The following is a 14,546-nucleotide window of genomic DNA, read 5'->3' on the forward strand; positions in this document are numbered from 1 at the left end:
CCATGTAATAAAAAGGATTAGTAGGGAGTATAAGGGGGGCTCCCGGTTCAGGCTCTAGTATGTGAAGATACATGGCACATTCTTCCTCAGTCACAAAACACTACCACAAAAAGGTAGAATATCTGGTGTGTATAAATACATAAATCACCAGGCATGGATTGTTACCAAATATTACAAAAAATCTTTATTAAGTAAAAAACATATAACAAGACAGTACATTAAAATATATGAGGGAACTAAAATACCCAAGATAGGCACGAGATGGTAAAGGTAGGTATTGTAGCAAGTATTATAACCAGAAGTGATAATAAAGGAACGTCTGTGCCATATATATATACACTCACCGGCCACTTTATTAGGTACACCTGTCCAACTGCTCGTTAACACTTAATTTCTAATCAGCCAATCACATGGCGGCAACTCAGTGCATTTAGGCATGTAGACATGGTCAAGACAATCTCCTGCAGTTCAAACCGAGCATCAGTATGGGGAAGAAAGGTCATTTGAGTGCCTTTGAACGTGGCATGGTTGTTGGTGCCAGAAGGGCTGGTCTGAGTATTTCAGAAACTGCTGATCTACTGGGATTTTCACGCACAACCATCTCTAGGGTTTACAGAGAATGGTCCGAAAAAGAAAAAACATCCAGTGAGCGGCAGTTCTGTGGGCGGAAATGCGTTGTTGATGCCAGAGGTCAGAGGAGAATGGCCAGACTGGTTCGAGCTGATAGAAAGGCAACAGTGACTCAAATAGCCACCCGTTACAACCAAGGTAGCCAGAAGAGCATCTCTGAACGCACAGTACGTCCAACTTTGAGGCAGATGGGCTACAGCAGCAGAAGACCACACCGGGTGCCACTCCTTTCAGCTAAGAACAGGAAACTGAGGCTACAATTTGCACAAGCTCATCGAAATTGGACAATTGAAGATTGGAAAAACGTTGCCTGGTCTGATGAGTCTCGATTTCTGCTGCGACATTCGGATGGTAGGGTCAGAATTTGGCGTCAACAACATGAAAGCATGGATCCATCCTGCCTTGTATCAACGGTTCAGGCTGGTGGTGGTGGTGTCATGGTGTGGGGAATATTTTCTTGGCACTCTTTGGGCCCCTTGGTACCAATTGAGCATCGTTGCAACGCCAAAGCCTACCTGAGTATTGTTGCTGACCATGTCCATCCCTTTATGACCACAATGTACCCAACATCTGATGGCTACTTTCAGCAGGATAATGCAATGCCATGTCATAAAGCTGGAATCATCTCAGACTGGTTTCTTGAACATGACAATGAGTTCACTGTACTCCAATGGCCTCCACAGTCACCAGATCTCAATCCAATAGAGGAGCATCTTTGGGATGTGGTGGAACGGGAGATTCGCATCATGGATGTGCAGCCGACAAATCTGCGGCAACTGTGTGATGCCATCATGTCAATATGGACCAAAATCTCTGAGGAATGCTTCCAGCACCTTGTTGTATCTATGCCACGAAGAATTGAGGCAGTTCTGAAGGCAAAAGGGGGTCCAACCCGTTACTAGCATGGTGTACCTAATAAAGTGGCTGGTGAGTGTATATATATATATATATATATATATATATATATATATATATATATGCAAAGGTAGGTAAACAGGTGGGATCACATTAAGACCAAGGTGCAATACCATTTCATATTAACCCAACATCTAACCCACCAAGTACAATAGCATGCAACACAGGCATAAACCAAGTGTCAGAATGACCACAAAGATGCTGCTACTCCATACCGTACCGACCGTGTCCACCACCCGACGCGCGTTTCGCCCAAAGGGCTTTGTCAAGGGGTTAAAGCAGCCGAGTCCTGAGACGACGAGAATGGCCGGAATACACGAAATATCCAAGAAAATACTGACATTGTCCGGAGAGTTTCTCTAATTCTAATGTAACTGGGATGACGTCCTAGAATTGTCTGGTCTGAAAGGGGTTAATAAAAGCTCCAGGTCTGTGAGCGACCACCTACCTCCTCCTGTACAGTGACTGTGGTGACAGGACCTGTGGTGAGGTCACATGTGTGGGAGGAGTCAGGGAGTCACATGATCAGGTCCTGCTGTTACAGCTTCATACGCAAGGATAAGGACCTGTGGTGATGTCACATGTGTGGGAGGAGTCAGAGAGTCACATGACCTAGTGCTCCAGGTCTCTGCTGGATGAGGATGTGATTGTGGAGATAACCTCACTCCTTAGGGAGAGCCCACCTTCTCAGGTGTGGGGAGACTTATACAGCCAGAGTTGCTCCACTGCAAGGGAACATGGGAAGAATATGCAAATCTGTCTCCCAAGATGTAAACAGGGAGACAGCGCCTCTGTTATGCTGCCCTCTGTGGTTACATATATATGTGTATAGAGTATACAGTGCCTACAAGTAGTATTCAACCCCCTGCAGATTTAGCAGGTTTACACATTCGGAAGTAACTTGGCATTGTGACATTTGGACTGTAGATCAGCCTGGAAGTGTGAAATGCACTGCAGCAAAAAAGAATGTTATTTCTTTGTTTAATTTTTTTTTAAATTGTGAAAAGTTTATTCAGAGGGTCATTTATTATTCAACCCCTCAAACCACCAGAATTCTGTTTGGTTCCCCTAAAGTATTAAGAAGTAGTTCAGGCACAAAGAACAATGAGCTTCACATGTTTGGATTAATTCTCTCTTTTTCCAGCCTTTTCTGACTATTTAAGACCCTCCCCAAACTTGTGAACAGCACTCATACATGGTCAACATGGGAAAGACAAAGGAGCATTCCAAGGCCATCAGAGACAAGATCGTGGAGGGTCACAAGGCTGGCAAGGGGTACAAAACCCTTTCCAAGGAGTTGGGCCTACCTGTCTCCACTGTTGGGAGCATCATCCGGAAGTGGAAGGCTTATGGAACTACTGTTAGCCTTCCACGGCCTGGACAGCCTTTGAAAGCTTCCTCCCGTGCCGAGGCCAGGCTTGTCCGAAGAGTCAAGGCTAACCCAAGGACAACAAGGAAGGAGCTCCGGGAAGATCTCATGGCAGTGGGGACATTGGTTTCAGTCAATACCATAAGTAACGTACTCCACTGCAATGGTCTCCGTTCCAGACGAGCCCATAAGGTACCTTTACTTTCAAAGCGTCATGTCAAGGCTCGTCTACAGTTTGCTCATCATCACTTGGAGGACTCTGAGACAGACTGGTTCAAAGTTCTCTGGTCTGATGAGACCAAGATCGAGATCTTTGGTGCCAACCACACACGTGACGTTTGGAGACTGGATGGCACTGCATACGACCCCAAGAATACCATCCCTACAGGCAAGCATGGTGGTGGCAGCATCATGCTGTGGGGCTGCTTCTCAGCCAAGGGGCCTGGCCATCTGGTCCGCATCCATGGGAAGATGGATAGCACGGCCTACCTGGAGATTTTGGCCAAGAACCTCCGCTCCTCCATCAAGGATCTTAAGATGGGTCGTCATTTCATCTTCCAACAAGACAACGACCCAAAGCACACAGCCAAGAAAACCAAGGTCTGGTTCAAGAGGGAAAAAATCAAGGTGTTGCAGTGGCCTAGTCAGTCTCCTGACCTTAACCCAATTGAAAACTTGTGGAATGAGCTCAAGATTAAAGTCCACATGAGACACCCAAAGAACCTAGATAACTTGGAGAAGATCTGCATGGAGGAGTGGGCCAAGATAACTCCAGAGACCTCTGCCGGCCTGATCAGGTCTTATAAAAGACGATTATTAGCTGTAATTGCAAACAAGGGTTATTCCACAAAATATTAAACCTAGGGGTTGAATAATAATTGACCCACACTTTTATGTTTAAAATTTATTAAAATTTAACTGAGCAACATAACTTTTTGGTTTGTAAGATTTATGCATCTGTTACTAAATCCTGCTCTTGTTTGAAGTTTGAAGGCTCTAACTTATTTGCATCTTATCAAACCTGCTAAATCTGCAGGGGGTTGAATACTACTTGTAGGCACTGTATGTGTATAGAGTATATATATAGCAGAGCTGTCTGTGTGTGATGTGTATATATATATATATGTGTATAGAGTATATATATATATATCCTATTAATATTATAAATGTGAAAGTTTGTGAGTTTGGATGTTTGTGGCATTGGCTTTTCGGATGTTTGTTAGTCAATCACGCAAAACGCGCTCCACCGATTTGGCTGAAATTTTCCACAAACATAGTCACTACACCCCATTGCGCAATAGGCTACTTTTCGTCACAATTGCGCACATACGTTTTTCCCAGGACCTCCACAAAACCCAAACTCACACCACTACCTCTGCTATCTCACACACTTTGCACCATAGCAAGCCACAAAATTCATATTACCCCCTACAGCCTAGCCCCTAACAGCACACAGTCACATTTACACATACTTTACTGCTTTCACCCTCACCTTAACGATATTCCAGGAGCCTATCTCTTCAACACTCCGAGGCAGCCATCTTTGCCGACCCCCACTGGTCTGACGATCCGCGATCCCGCCCACACAGCCACTTCACTGGCAGGAGCATGCGCATGTTAGCCACCTCCCGACCATCTTTCCAGCACGCCACCATTTTGCCCCTCCACCGTAGGCATCAGCACCCGAACTACTCTAGCCGGCCTGTCACACTCCCCGACGGCACCCTCACCTCACTGCTGTTCCCGTCTTCACGATCCATCCAGCTTCTCTACCTCTGGGAAACCACTATTTGACTAAGGAGGGTCACCAAGTCCACTATGACACCTCAGGAACTGATGCCAACACCTCTGGAATGCAACTGGGACAGCAGGGGAAGCATGTCTGGTGGCATCTAACACGCCCAAGTCATAGTATTACCCCACTATCACAGCCTAACAACTACACACTTTCTACACTCAATACAAGTGGAAAAATACCTGGAAACCTTCTTTCCTCCCCAATTGTACAGACAGAAACCCAAATTTTACGCTAATGAAACCTTACCAAGCACGCCTTTCAATCACGTTGCCCATGACAACCTGTAATGTAAAATTAAAAGAAAGTGTGGGGAAGCCATTTTGTTTCAATACAGGAGGTCAGCTCAGGTAACCTTAAGACCGAACTAAGCAAATGTTATATCTTTAGCATTACATCATGGATATAATACCAGCTGTTATCGCTTCTATTCTAAGCAGTGGGCTCCTTTCTTGGTAACCTTCCAATTGAGCTGGCCACTCTTGCAGAAGGATCCCCAAGAAAGGTGATGGATAACGTGCAGCTGGTCTGTGCCAACTGCGGGCTCTCCAGGAATAACCCGCCCAAAAGGTATATAAGGTCAGTTGTAGCCATTGAGCTTTAGTGTGCGCACTCGTTATCAATGCGGTTTTGGGACGCCTTTACCTGACAATCAATATTGACCTGTCACTGAAGCTTGATGAGCACCGATTGGCATCAATGAGGCGTGGCAGTGTGGTAAGAAACTCCTAGTTTATTTGTATAATAAACTATGTTAACTTGTTAGTGTGTGTCTGGCCTGCGGTTTTTTTTTAATTCTATCACGGAATCAAAAGAACCCTGTCAATTTTGCAAGACACAACCACAGAAGGCAAGGGGAAAATCAAACAGCCCCCACCCTTAACTGTCATTGTGTATGTGTGTGTGATGTGGTGAGACCTCCAAAAATTACTTTTGTGTCCCTTGAGGTGAGCCCTTCCAAATTAAGTTAGAGGCCCTTAAGCTGAGCCACACAAAGATTTATTTTCAGGCTCTTGGGGTGAGCCCTCCCAAACTTAGCTTCAGGCACTTGGGGTGAGTTGAGCCTTGTACCAGCAGTTTTAGGCCCTTAAATTGAGTTGAACCTTCTACCAGCAGTTTTAGGCCCTTAAATTGAGTTGAGCCTTGTAGCAGCAGAGTTTTAGGCCCTTAAATTGAGTTGAGCCTTGTAGCAGCAGAGTTTTAGGCCCTTAAATTGATTTGAGCCTTGTACCAGCAGTTTTAGGCCCTTAAATTGAGTTGAGCCTTGTAGCAGCAGAGTTTTAGGCCCTTAAATTGAGTTGAGCCTTGTAGCAGCAGAGTTTTAGGCCCTTAAATTGAGTTGAGCCTTGTAGCAGCAGAGTTTTAGGCCCTTAAATTGAGTTGAGCCTTGTACCAGCAGTTTTAGGCCCTTAAATTGAGTTGAGCCTTGTAGCAGTTTTAGGCCCTTAAATTGAGTTGAACTTTGTACCAGCAGTTTTAGGCCCTTAAATTGAGTTGTGCCTTGTAGCAGCAGAGTTTTAGGCCCTTTGGGTGAATTGAGCCTTGTAGCAGCAGAGTTTTAAGCCCTTTGGGTGACCCCTAAAAAATTAGATTTCAGGCCCTTGGGGGGTAGCCCTAAAACATTAATTTACAGGCTCTTGGGGGTGCCCTAAAACATTAATTTTCAGGCCCTTGGGGGGGAGCCCTAAAACATTAATTTTCAGGCCCTTGGAGGGGAGCCCTAAAACATTAATTTTCAGGCCCTTGGAGGGGAGCCCTAAAACAATGTTTTTTTTTTTAAGTATTCAATTATGGTGAAGGTGGTGGTGTTGGAGGACTAGGACGAGTAAATTGTGTGCTGGCAGCACTACACCCTGCACCCCGCTTGATGTTGTGGCACTGCTAGTTGCCCCTCTCAAGTATATAATTGGAGTCGAGGTATTGTGGAATTGATCCTCATCAGGATTTCAACATCCATGTCCTCGCCCCTTCTGCTACTGACAAGGGGCACTGCTGGCAGCCCCTCTCCAATACTTGGACTGTGGACTGGATGCCCAGCTGGATTTCCACATCCTCGCCCACGTCCCCTGCTGCTACCCTGATGCATCATTGGCAAGTTCACTGTATGTGTACACTGTTCCTGCAGTGTAGCTCTGAAGAGATGTTGTTTCAGAATGTTTTCCTGCCTAGAAAAAGCTAAAATCTCTTTATCACCCTCAGAACAATCTCTCCCTATCTCTCCAAACTGCAACTGAGACGAACATGGCTGACACTATTCTTATGAATCAGAGGTCACCTGATTTCGGCAGCCAATGGCTTTTTCCTATTTTTTTTCGATGCCTACATTGTCGTAGTTCCTGTCCCACCTCCCCTGCACAGTTGTTGGTGCAAAAAAAGCACCAGGGAAGGTGGGAGGGGAAATTCTTACTGCGTTTGCCGCGTGGTATTCGATTGGAATCGAATATCTCGAACAGCCTGATATTCAATCGAATAGCTATTTGATCGAACAGTGTTCACTCATCTCTAGTCTTGACTATCTCAATGCATGTCCCTTGGATCTTCACCGGATTGGGGGCACATCTCCGCTCAGTAAAGTCCACCACCATCTCATTGGTCTTCCCAGCATTAATCCTGAGGTGGTTCTGCTGGCACCATTCCACAAAATCCCGCTTTAAGTCTCTGTATTCCCTGTTGTCTCCATCTGTGATGAGACCTACTATTGCAGAGTCATCGGAGTACTTCTGTAACAGCTGGATGAATTGCACCTACAGTCAGCAGTGTACAGTGTGAAGAGAAATGGGGCAAGAGTAGGACGTAAAGGAATCGTTGATTATGATATTAATCTCTTTACATTTAGTCAGTCCTAACAGCAGCACAATCTTCCAACCCTTAGAAAATTATTGTTTTTTCTGTATACCAACACAGGGGGGAGGTCTCTTCTGGCCTCTTATAGATTGCAATATCACTTAATTAATTATGCAAATGAAAAATCCCACCTGTCTTTCCAGCACAGGAGCAGAAATACCCCATATTGTGCTACTGTTAGGACTAAGGGAAAACAGATCCACAAATCAACGATTGTCCATTGGTTAGAAGGATCCCATGTACAGAGGAACTCTGACACACCGACAACACTATCTTCTCTTCTTGTTCGAGGAAATGGTCATCCACTTCCCAACTGTCATTGAGCGAGCAAGTAACAAATGCAACAACGGGGGTCACTATATACATATATTTTAATCATTACCATACATATTTGTTGAATTGCAATGAGTCCATGTGATGTCAGATATTTTTCATGAATAGAACATGGACAGAAAAGTAATGTGAAAAGACTCCTACAAGTAAAACACTTTCCACATTCTGAACATTACAATGGCTTGTCTCCTATGTGAGAATGAGAATGCACAAGAAGATCTAAGACACGAGCAAAACATTTCCCACATTTTAAACATTTTAAATAGGAATATGTCTTCTCTGCTTTGTGAGCTCTTTTATGTCTAGTGAGACCTGATTTATCTACAAAGCATTTCCCACATTGTAAACATGAATATAGTTTCTCACATTCGTGATCTCTCTCGTGTAGAATAAGATTTAATCTGTCAGTAAAATATTTCCCACATTGTGAACATGAATATGGCTTGTGAGTCTTATGATGTTCGACTAGATGTGACTTCAAGGCAAAACATTTCCCACAAAATGAACATGAATATGGCTCCTCTCCTGTGTGAGTTCTCTGATGTACAACACCACTTTGGTGACTTTTCTTCTCCGTATCAGTCTGTGATGAATCAGGAGATAGGACCTGTTTATCAGGATCAGATGATAGAGCTTTGCTATGAAGAGCTGAAGGTAGATCTGGGGTAATGACATGTTCTTCATATGGATCTTGTGTGATACCATGATCCTCTGCTGTATAATCTGTAGATATCAGATGTCCCTCTGAGCTCCTGGTACCGTCATCTGTGATAAATAAAAAGGATTTTACTATTTTTTAAAATAATCTCAAAAACCAATTCTATTGATACTTTACAGAGTCAATATTTCTTTACTAGCTTTATCACGAAAAGTACTCTCGTCAGGCCTAAACGGAGAGGGAGTTTGGTGGTTCAGGATTGCTCTAGCTACTTCCGGGCTTCAGTCATAGCTCGCATTCTTGACTGGCACCGCTCAGTGAGCTCTATTTTACTATTTTTTAAAATAATCTCAAAAACCAATTCTATTGATATTTTATAAGACTTCTATATAAATGTGACACTTCTAGGGTAAGTAACTGGTTGTGGCTGCCGTCACTAAACATGGAGGCCTTTCCCTGGTAGATCTCACTGCTCAAACTACATAAATTACATTCAGCACAGAAAATTGCCATTTATTCACCCAGATCAGTTCCTCTTTTATCCAAAATATCTCATAGACAATATCATAAGAAGCAGAATTCAGTAACACGGAGTGCAGAGCGAATATACAACTGCTCCTGTATAAAACCTCTCTGTACATAATTCTGTATACCGCCATGTGAACCCATCACCATTCTCACTAATGTAATCCCTGAAGTGTCGGGAATGAGGAGAATCTGTGACTGTTCTGTGGTATATTCAGTGGTGACTCCTCACCTGGGCGGTTCCCTGTAGGAATGTCCTCCTCACACTCCTCATCACCACTCACATAGGGATCTTCTTTTATCTCTACTTTTATAACATTACTATCTTTCAGGTCTTCATCCTGATGGAAAAGATGTCAAACAAATAAAGTAAGTCAGTAGAAAATTCTAGATGAGTAAAAAATTAACCTGAGACAAATAGCTGTAGGTCTCCTAGAACGTGGACATAGATTATTATTAGAAATGAGCGAGTACTATTCGAAATGGCTGTTTCGAATAGAATGCACCCATAGGAATGAATGGAAGCGGCCGGCACGCAGACTTTGCCGGTGGATTAACCCCTTTGCTGGCTGCGTCCATTCATTCCTATGGGTGTGTGCTATTCGAAACTAATTATTATAGATGAGAGATCAAGGAGAACCTCAAGAACCTCCTATAAATATACACTGCTCAAAAAAATAAAGGGACCCTCCAGTAACACCTCCTCTATCTGAATGAATGAAATCTTCTCATTGAATACTTTGTTCTGTACAAAGTTGAATGTCACAAAATCACACAAAAATCATCAATGGAAATCACATTTATTAACCAATGGAGGTCTGGATTTGGAGTCACCCCCCAAAATCAAAGTGGAAAACCACACTACAGGCTGATCCATCTTTGATGTAATGTCCTTAAAACATGTCAGTATGAGGCTCAGTAGTGTGTGTGGCCTCCACGTGCCTGTACGACCTCCCTACAACACCTGGGCATGCTCCTGATGAGGTTGTGGATGGTCTCCTGAGGGATCTACTCCCAGACCTGGACTAAAGCATCTGCCAACTCCTGGACAGTCTGTGGTGCAACGTGACATTGGTGGATGGAGCGAGACATGATGTCCCAGATGTGCTCAATCAGATTCAGGTCTGGGGAACGGGCAGGCCAGTCCATAGCTTCAATGCCTTCATCTTGCAGGAACTGCTGACACACTCCAGCCACATGAGGTCTGGCATTGTCCTGCATTACGAGAAACCCAGGGCCAACCCACCAGCATATGGTCTCACAAGGGGTCTGAGGATCTCATCTCGGTATCTCATGGCAGTCAGGCTACCTCTGGTGAGCACATGGAGGGCTGTACGGCCCTCTAAAGAAATGCCACCCCACACCATTACTGACCCACTGCCAAACTTCGCCACTGGCGCCCTGTGCTCTTCACAGATGAAAGCAGGTCACTAAGCACATGTGACAGATTCTGGAGATGATGGAAAGTGATCTGCTGCCTGCAACATCCTTCAGCATGATTGTTTTGGCAGTGGGTCAGTAATGGGGTGGGGTGGCATTTCTTTGGAGGGCTGCACAGCTCTCCATGTGCTCACCAGAAGTAGCCTGACTGACATTAGGTACCGAGAGGAGATCCTCAGACCCCTAGTCAGTTGGCAGATGCTTTAGTCCAGGTCTGGGAGTAGATCCCTCAGGAAACCATCTGCAACCTCATCAGGTGCATACCCAAGCGTTGTAGGGAGGTCATACAGGCATGTGGAGGCCACACACACTACTCAGCCTCATTGTGACATTACATCAAAGATGGATCAGCCTGTGGTGTGTTTTTCCACATTGATTTTGGGGAGAATCCAAATCCAGGCCTCCATTGGTTAATAATTTGATTTCCATTGATGATTTTTGTGTGATTTTGTTGTCATCACATTCAACTTTGTACAGAACAAAGTATTAAATGAGAAGATTTCATTCATTCAGATCTAGGAGGTGTTATTGGAGGGTTCCCTTGATTTTTTTGAGCAGTGTACATTCAGCATGGCTAGACACAGTTCAGGGGGAGGAGATCAGGTTCTACCAGATACATCCGGGGTTGTTTGTCTCAGGGGAAATAAAGGATCAGATCGATAGAAATCCAACCTGATGTTTCCTTATTCCAACCAGCAGTCTCCATAGCCAAAAGATTGTGAGAAGATCCAGACAACATGTAATGTCTATGGTCAGCTTTATCCTCCATCTCCACCTCTCATTACACAAGTATAAACCATCTAATACCGCTGGAGAACCCAAGACTGACCACAAGGACTTCACAGCCCGTCTACACATCATAGGGAATATCTCCATCTACCTGATCATCCTGTGGAAGAAGAGGACTGGGACATCTCTCCGGTGTTGTCCTCTTACTGGATCTACCTGTAGGAAACACAGACAGGGACTGAATTCATTCTGTACATACAAATAATGGAAGTCCATGTGTATATAGTCATGTCTATTACCTGCTGATGTGAGGGGCTGGTGGTCCTCCATCATCACCTCCTTGTACAGATCCTTGTGTTCTTCTAAATACTCCCACTCCTCCATGGAGAAATAGACAGCGACATCCTGACACCTTATAGGAACCTGACAACACAATGATACAGTCATCACCCCGACCCCTCCAGTTACTGTATAATGTCCCAGCATTCCCAGCAGTGTCACCTCTCCAGTCAGCAGCTCCAGCATCTTGTTAGTGAGTTCTAGGATCTTCTGTCCATTGATCTCCTCCTGTATCAGGGCGTGAGGTGGAGGGCCTGGGATTGGGCTCAGGGTTCCTCCATATCCTTCATACACAGGAACCTGACAGCGCCCACTAGAGGTCTTCTTCACTACTGTGTAATCCTGGTTATGGGGAGACACATTAATAAATCTCACTACATACATGTCCAGAGTCCATCACCTCTCCAGTCCTATCATCTGTTATTACTATAGATAAGAATGATGTCATGATGACATCATCAGAATCTCTCACCTCTCCAGTAAGCTGGTAGATGATCTCTAGGGTGAGATTTAATAGACTTTCCGCCATCTTGTTCCTGTCTCTTTCCATCCTTGATGGATCAATCAGGAATATTCTCTTATATAGAAGATACTGAGAGGATTCTATATTGTAGGAACCTGATTGGAGAGAAGATGAGACAATGTAAAAACCTCACAAGATTCCATGTAATAAATAGGATTAGTAGGGAGTATAAGGGGGGCTCCCGCTTCAGGCTCTAGTATGTGAAGATACATGGCACATTCCTCCTCAGTATCAGTCTCTTCTCCTCCACTAACCTGTAATGTAGAACGAGCGCCCTACACCGGGGAGACAAACCTAGGCTGGTACAGGACATATATATGGAGCGGTGTTTGCTGAGGGGTGAGAAGAAGGAGACCAGGACACTGATGGGGATACATTTGGGGTATATTCGGTAGTCGGTGGAGCACAGAATATAATCTACATTACATATCATTTGTTGTAGTTCTTGTTCTGATTTCTTCCAGTTTCTGGTGTAAATTCTAGTAAACTTGTCAGACTGTAGGTGACCCCGCATATCGCACTTAGGGTCACTGTGCTTGCTGTTGCTCGGCCTCCTGACTGCCATAGCGACCCCTCGGACCCTGTGATCTTATCGAGGGGGATCTGAGGGGTGGGGGAGGGGCGATCTTGTCTCCAGACTCCCCGGACGCCATGATGAATAGCGATCCCGGTATGTGAGGGATTAATCCTCTGGAGTCGGAGTATCTTTCCTCTCCGGTGACCAGTCCCAGGTATCGGCTGTATAATACGGCTCCTGTGCCGCCACATTACAGCCATGTACTATTACAGCGCTGAGCATTAACTACACGGCCAGCGCAACGTAATAGTACGGCACCGAGCAGGAAGGGGTTAAAGCAGCCGAGTCCTGAGACAACGAGAATGGCCGGAATACACGAAATATCCAAGAAAATACTGACATTGTCCGGAGAGTTTCTCTAATTCTAATGTAACTGGGATGACGTCCTAGAATTGTCTGGTCTGAAAGGGGTTAATAAAAGCTCCAGGTCTGTGAGCGACCACCTACCTCCTCCTGTACAGTGACTGTGGTGACAGGACCTGTGGTGAGGTCACAGGTGTGGGAGGAGTCAGGGAGTCACATGATCAGGTCCTGCTGTTATAGCTTCATATGCTCAGGATAAAGGACCTGTGGTGATGTCACATGTGTGGGAGGAGTCAGGGAGTCACATGATCAGGTGACTCCCTTGTGATAGTAAAGGCTAAATACTATACTCAGTAGGGGCCTTCTAACCTCAGATGGTCACGTGACATTCTTTAGTCACATGACTGGGTGGGCGTGTCTGTGCTTGTGAAAAGATGGTTGTGACTAAATCTTCTCCTGCTTATCCTGCTCCGTATCACTAAGGGCTAGTTCACACGGGGACATGGAGGAGGATCTTGACAGTGGAATCCACGTCATAATCCTTCTCCATACAGTGTTAGTCTATGTAGACTGCTAGCAGAGAAAAAGAAGCGACATGACCTTTCTTCTGGCGTTTTCCGCCTGAAGAAAGCAATAGAAGTGAATGGGAAGTGTTTTGCAGCCCGTTCTCTTAGGGCAATGCGCCGCGTTTACAAACGTTTGCGCCGCGATTTTGACGGTGCATGTTTGCGGTCGCGTTAATGCGGCGCCGCGTTTACTCTGTGTGAACAGGCCCTTAAAGGATGGGAAAACCGCCTGAAAGCAGTTTTTTTTAAAAAAAAAACGCTCCACAAAAAACGTGCCAAGGTCAAAAAAACGCTTCCTAATTAGGAAGCGTTTTTTTTTCCGGTGCCAAAATAAGCCATACGTTATTTACGTGTGAACTAAGCCTTAGAGTATTAATCTCTCAGTGGGATCTATTTTCCATTACTGCTCAGGACTAGAGATGAGCGAGTAGAATTCGATCGAATACCTCGAATACCTAGCCATAGGTATTTGTGTAAGCGGCCGAACACCAAGGGGTTAAACACATCAAATCTTCAATGCGCTTATCCCCTTGGTGTTTCTCCACTTACACAAATACCTATGGTGGGGAGGTATTCGAATTCTACTCGCTCATCTCTAGTCAGGACCTTTTTGCCCCCTAGTGGTCGGGTCCTGAACTACACTAGTATTTAGCCGACTCACAAGGAGTTGTCTATATCCGTACTCCAGAGGGACCAGTGACAGTATCATACCTCTCAACCGTCCCGAATTCCGCGGGACATTCACAAATTTGGTGTCCTGTCCCGTGGTCTCTTCAGCGGGAGGTATGGTATGTCCCGCTTTCAACTCAGATCTGCGTCCGGCTAGTGGATGTGTAGGTGCGATGTGATGATGTGAGACTGCGGAGAGAGCTGCGGGGGAGTATACGTAACAGTATAACAGTAAGGGTATTTGGAGGGGGACAATAAATTAATGGCAGCTTGAGCGGGACATTAAACTGGGGGCAACTAGAAGGGGAGATTAAACAGTGGGGGTAGTTGG

The 14,546-nt window shown here is 45.0% G+C and overlaps 1 protein-coding gene across 1 annotated transcript; it reads right to left on the reverse strand.

Annotated features, from left to right (window-relative positions):
* Window positions 1-7,975: 7,975 nt before the first annotated feature.
* LOC142195446 (uncharacterized) lies at window positions 7,976-12,665 on the reverse strand. Its single transcript, XM_075265291.1, has 4 exons — window positions 12,527-12,665; window positions 11,390-11,454; window positions 9,302-9,410; window positions 7,976-8,651 (listed from the first exon to the last, which is right to left on the reverse strand). The coding sequence occupies exons 1-4, from the start codon at window positions 12,663-12,665 to the stop codon at window positions 8,059-8,061; spliced, it is 906 nt and encodes a 301-aa protein (XP_075121392.1). The 3' UTR covers window positions 7,976-8,058.
* Between the last annotated feature and the right edge of the window lie 1,881 nt (window positions 12,666-14,546).

This window comes from Leptodactylus fuscus, chromosome 1, assembly GCF_031893055.1.
Source record: "Leptodactylus fuscus isolate aLepFus1 chromosome 1, aLepFus1.hap2, whole genome shotgun sequence".
Classification (NCBI taxonomy): Eukaryota; Metazoa; Chordata; class Amphibia; order Anura; family Leptodactylidae; genus Leptodactylus; species Leptodactylus fuscus.

What these genes read in the sequence shown, in the direction of transcription:
- LOC142195446 (XM_075265291.1), bottom strand. Translation starts at nt 12,665, where the DNA reads ATGGCAGTCAGGAGGCCGAGCAACAGCAAGCACAGTGACCCTAAGTGC. An exon ending in AGAACTACAACAAATGATAT is followed by an intron (nt 11,455 to 12,526) that starts GTAATGTAGATT and finishes TGTTTCCTACAG; the next exon opens with GTAGATCCAGTAAGAGGACA. An exon ending in TTCTTCCACAGGATGATCAG is followed by an intron (nt 9,411 to 11,389) that starts GTAGATGGAGAT and finishes CTTTTCCATCAG; the next exon opens with GATGAAGACCTGAAAGATAG.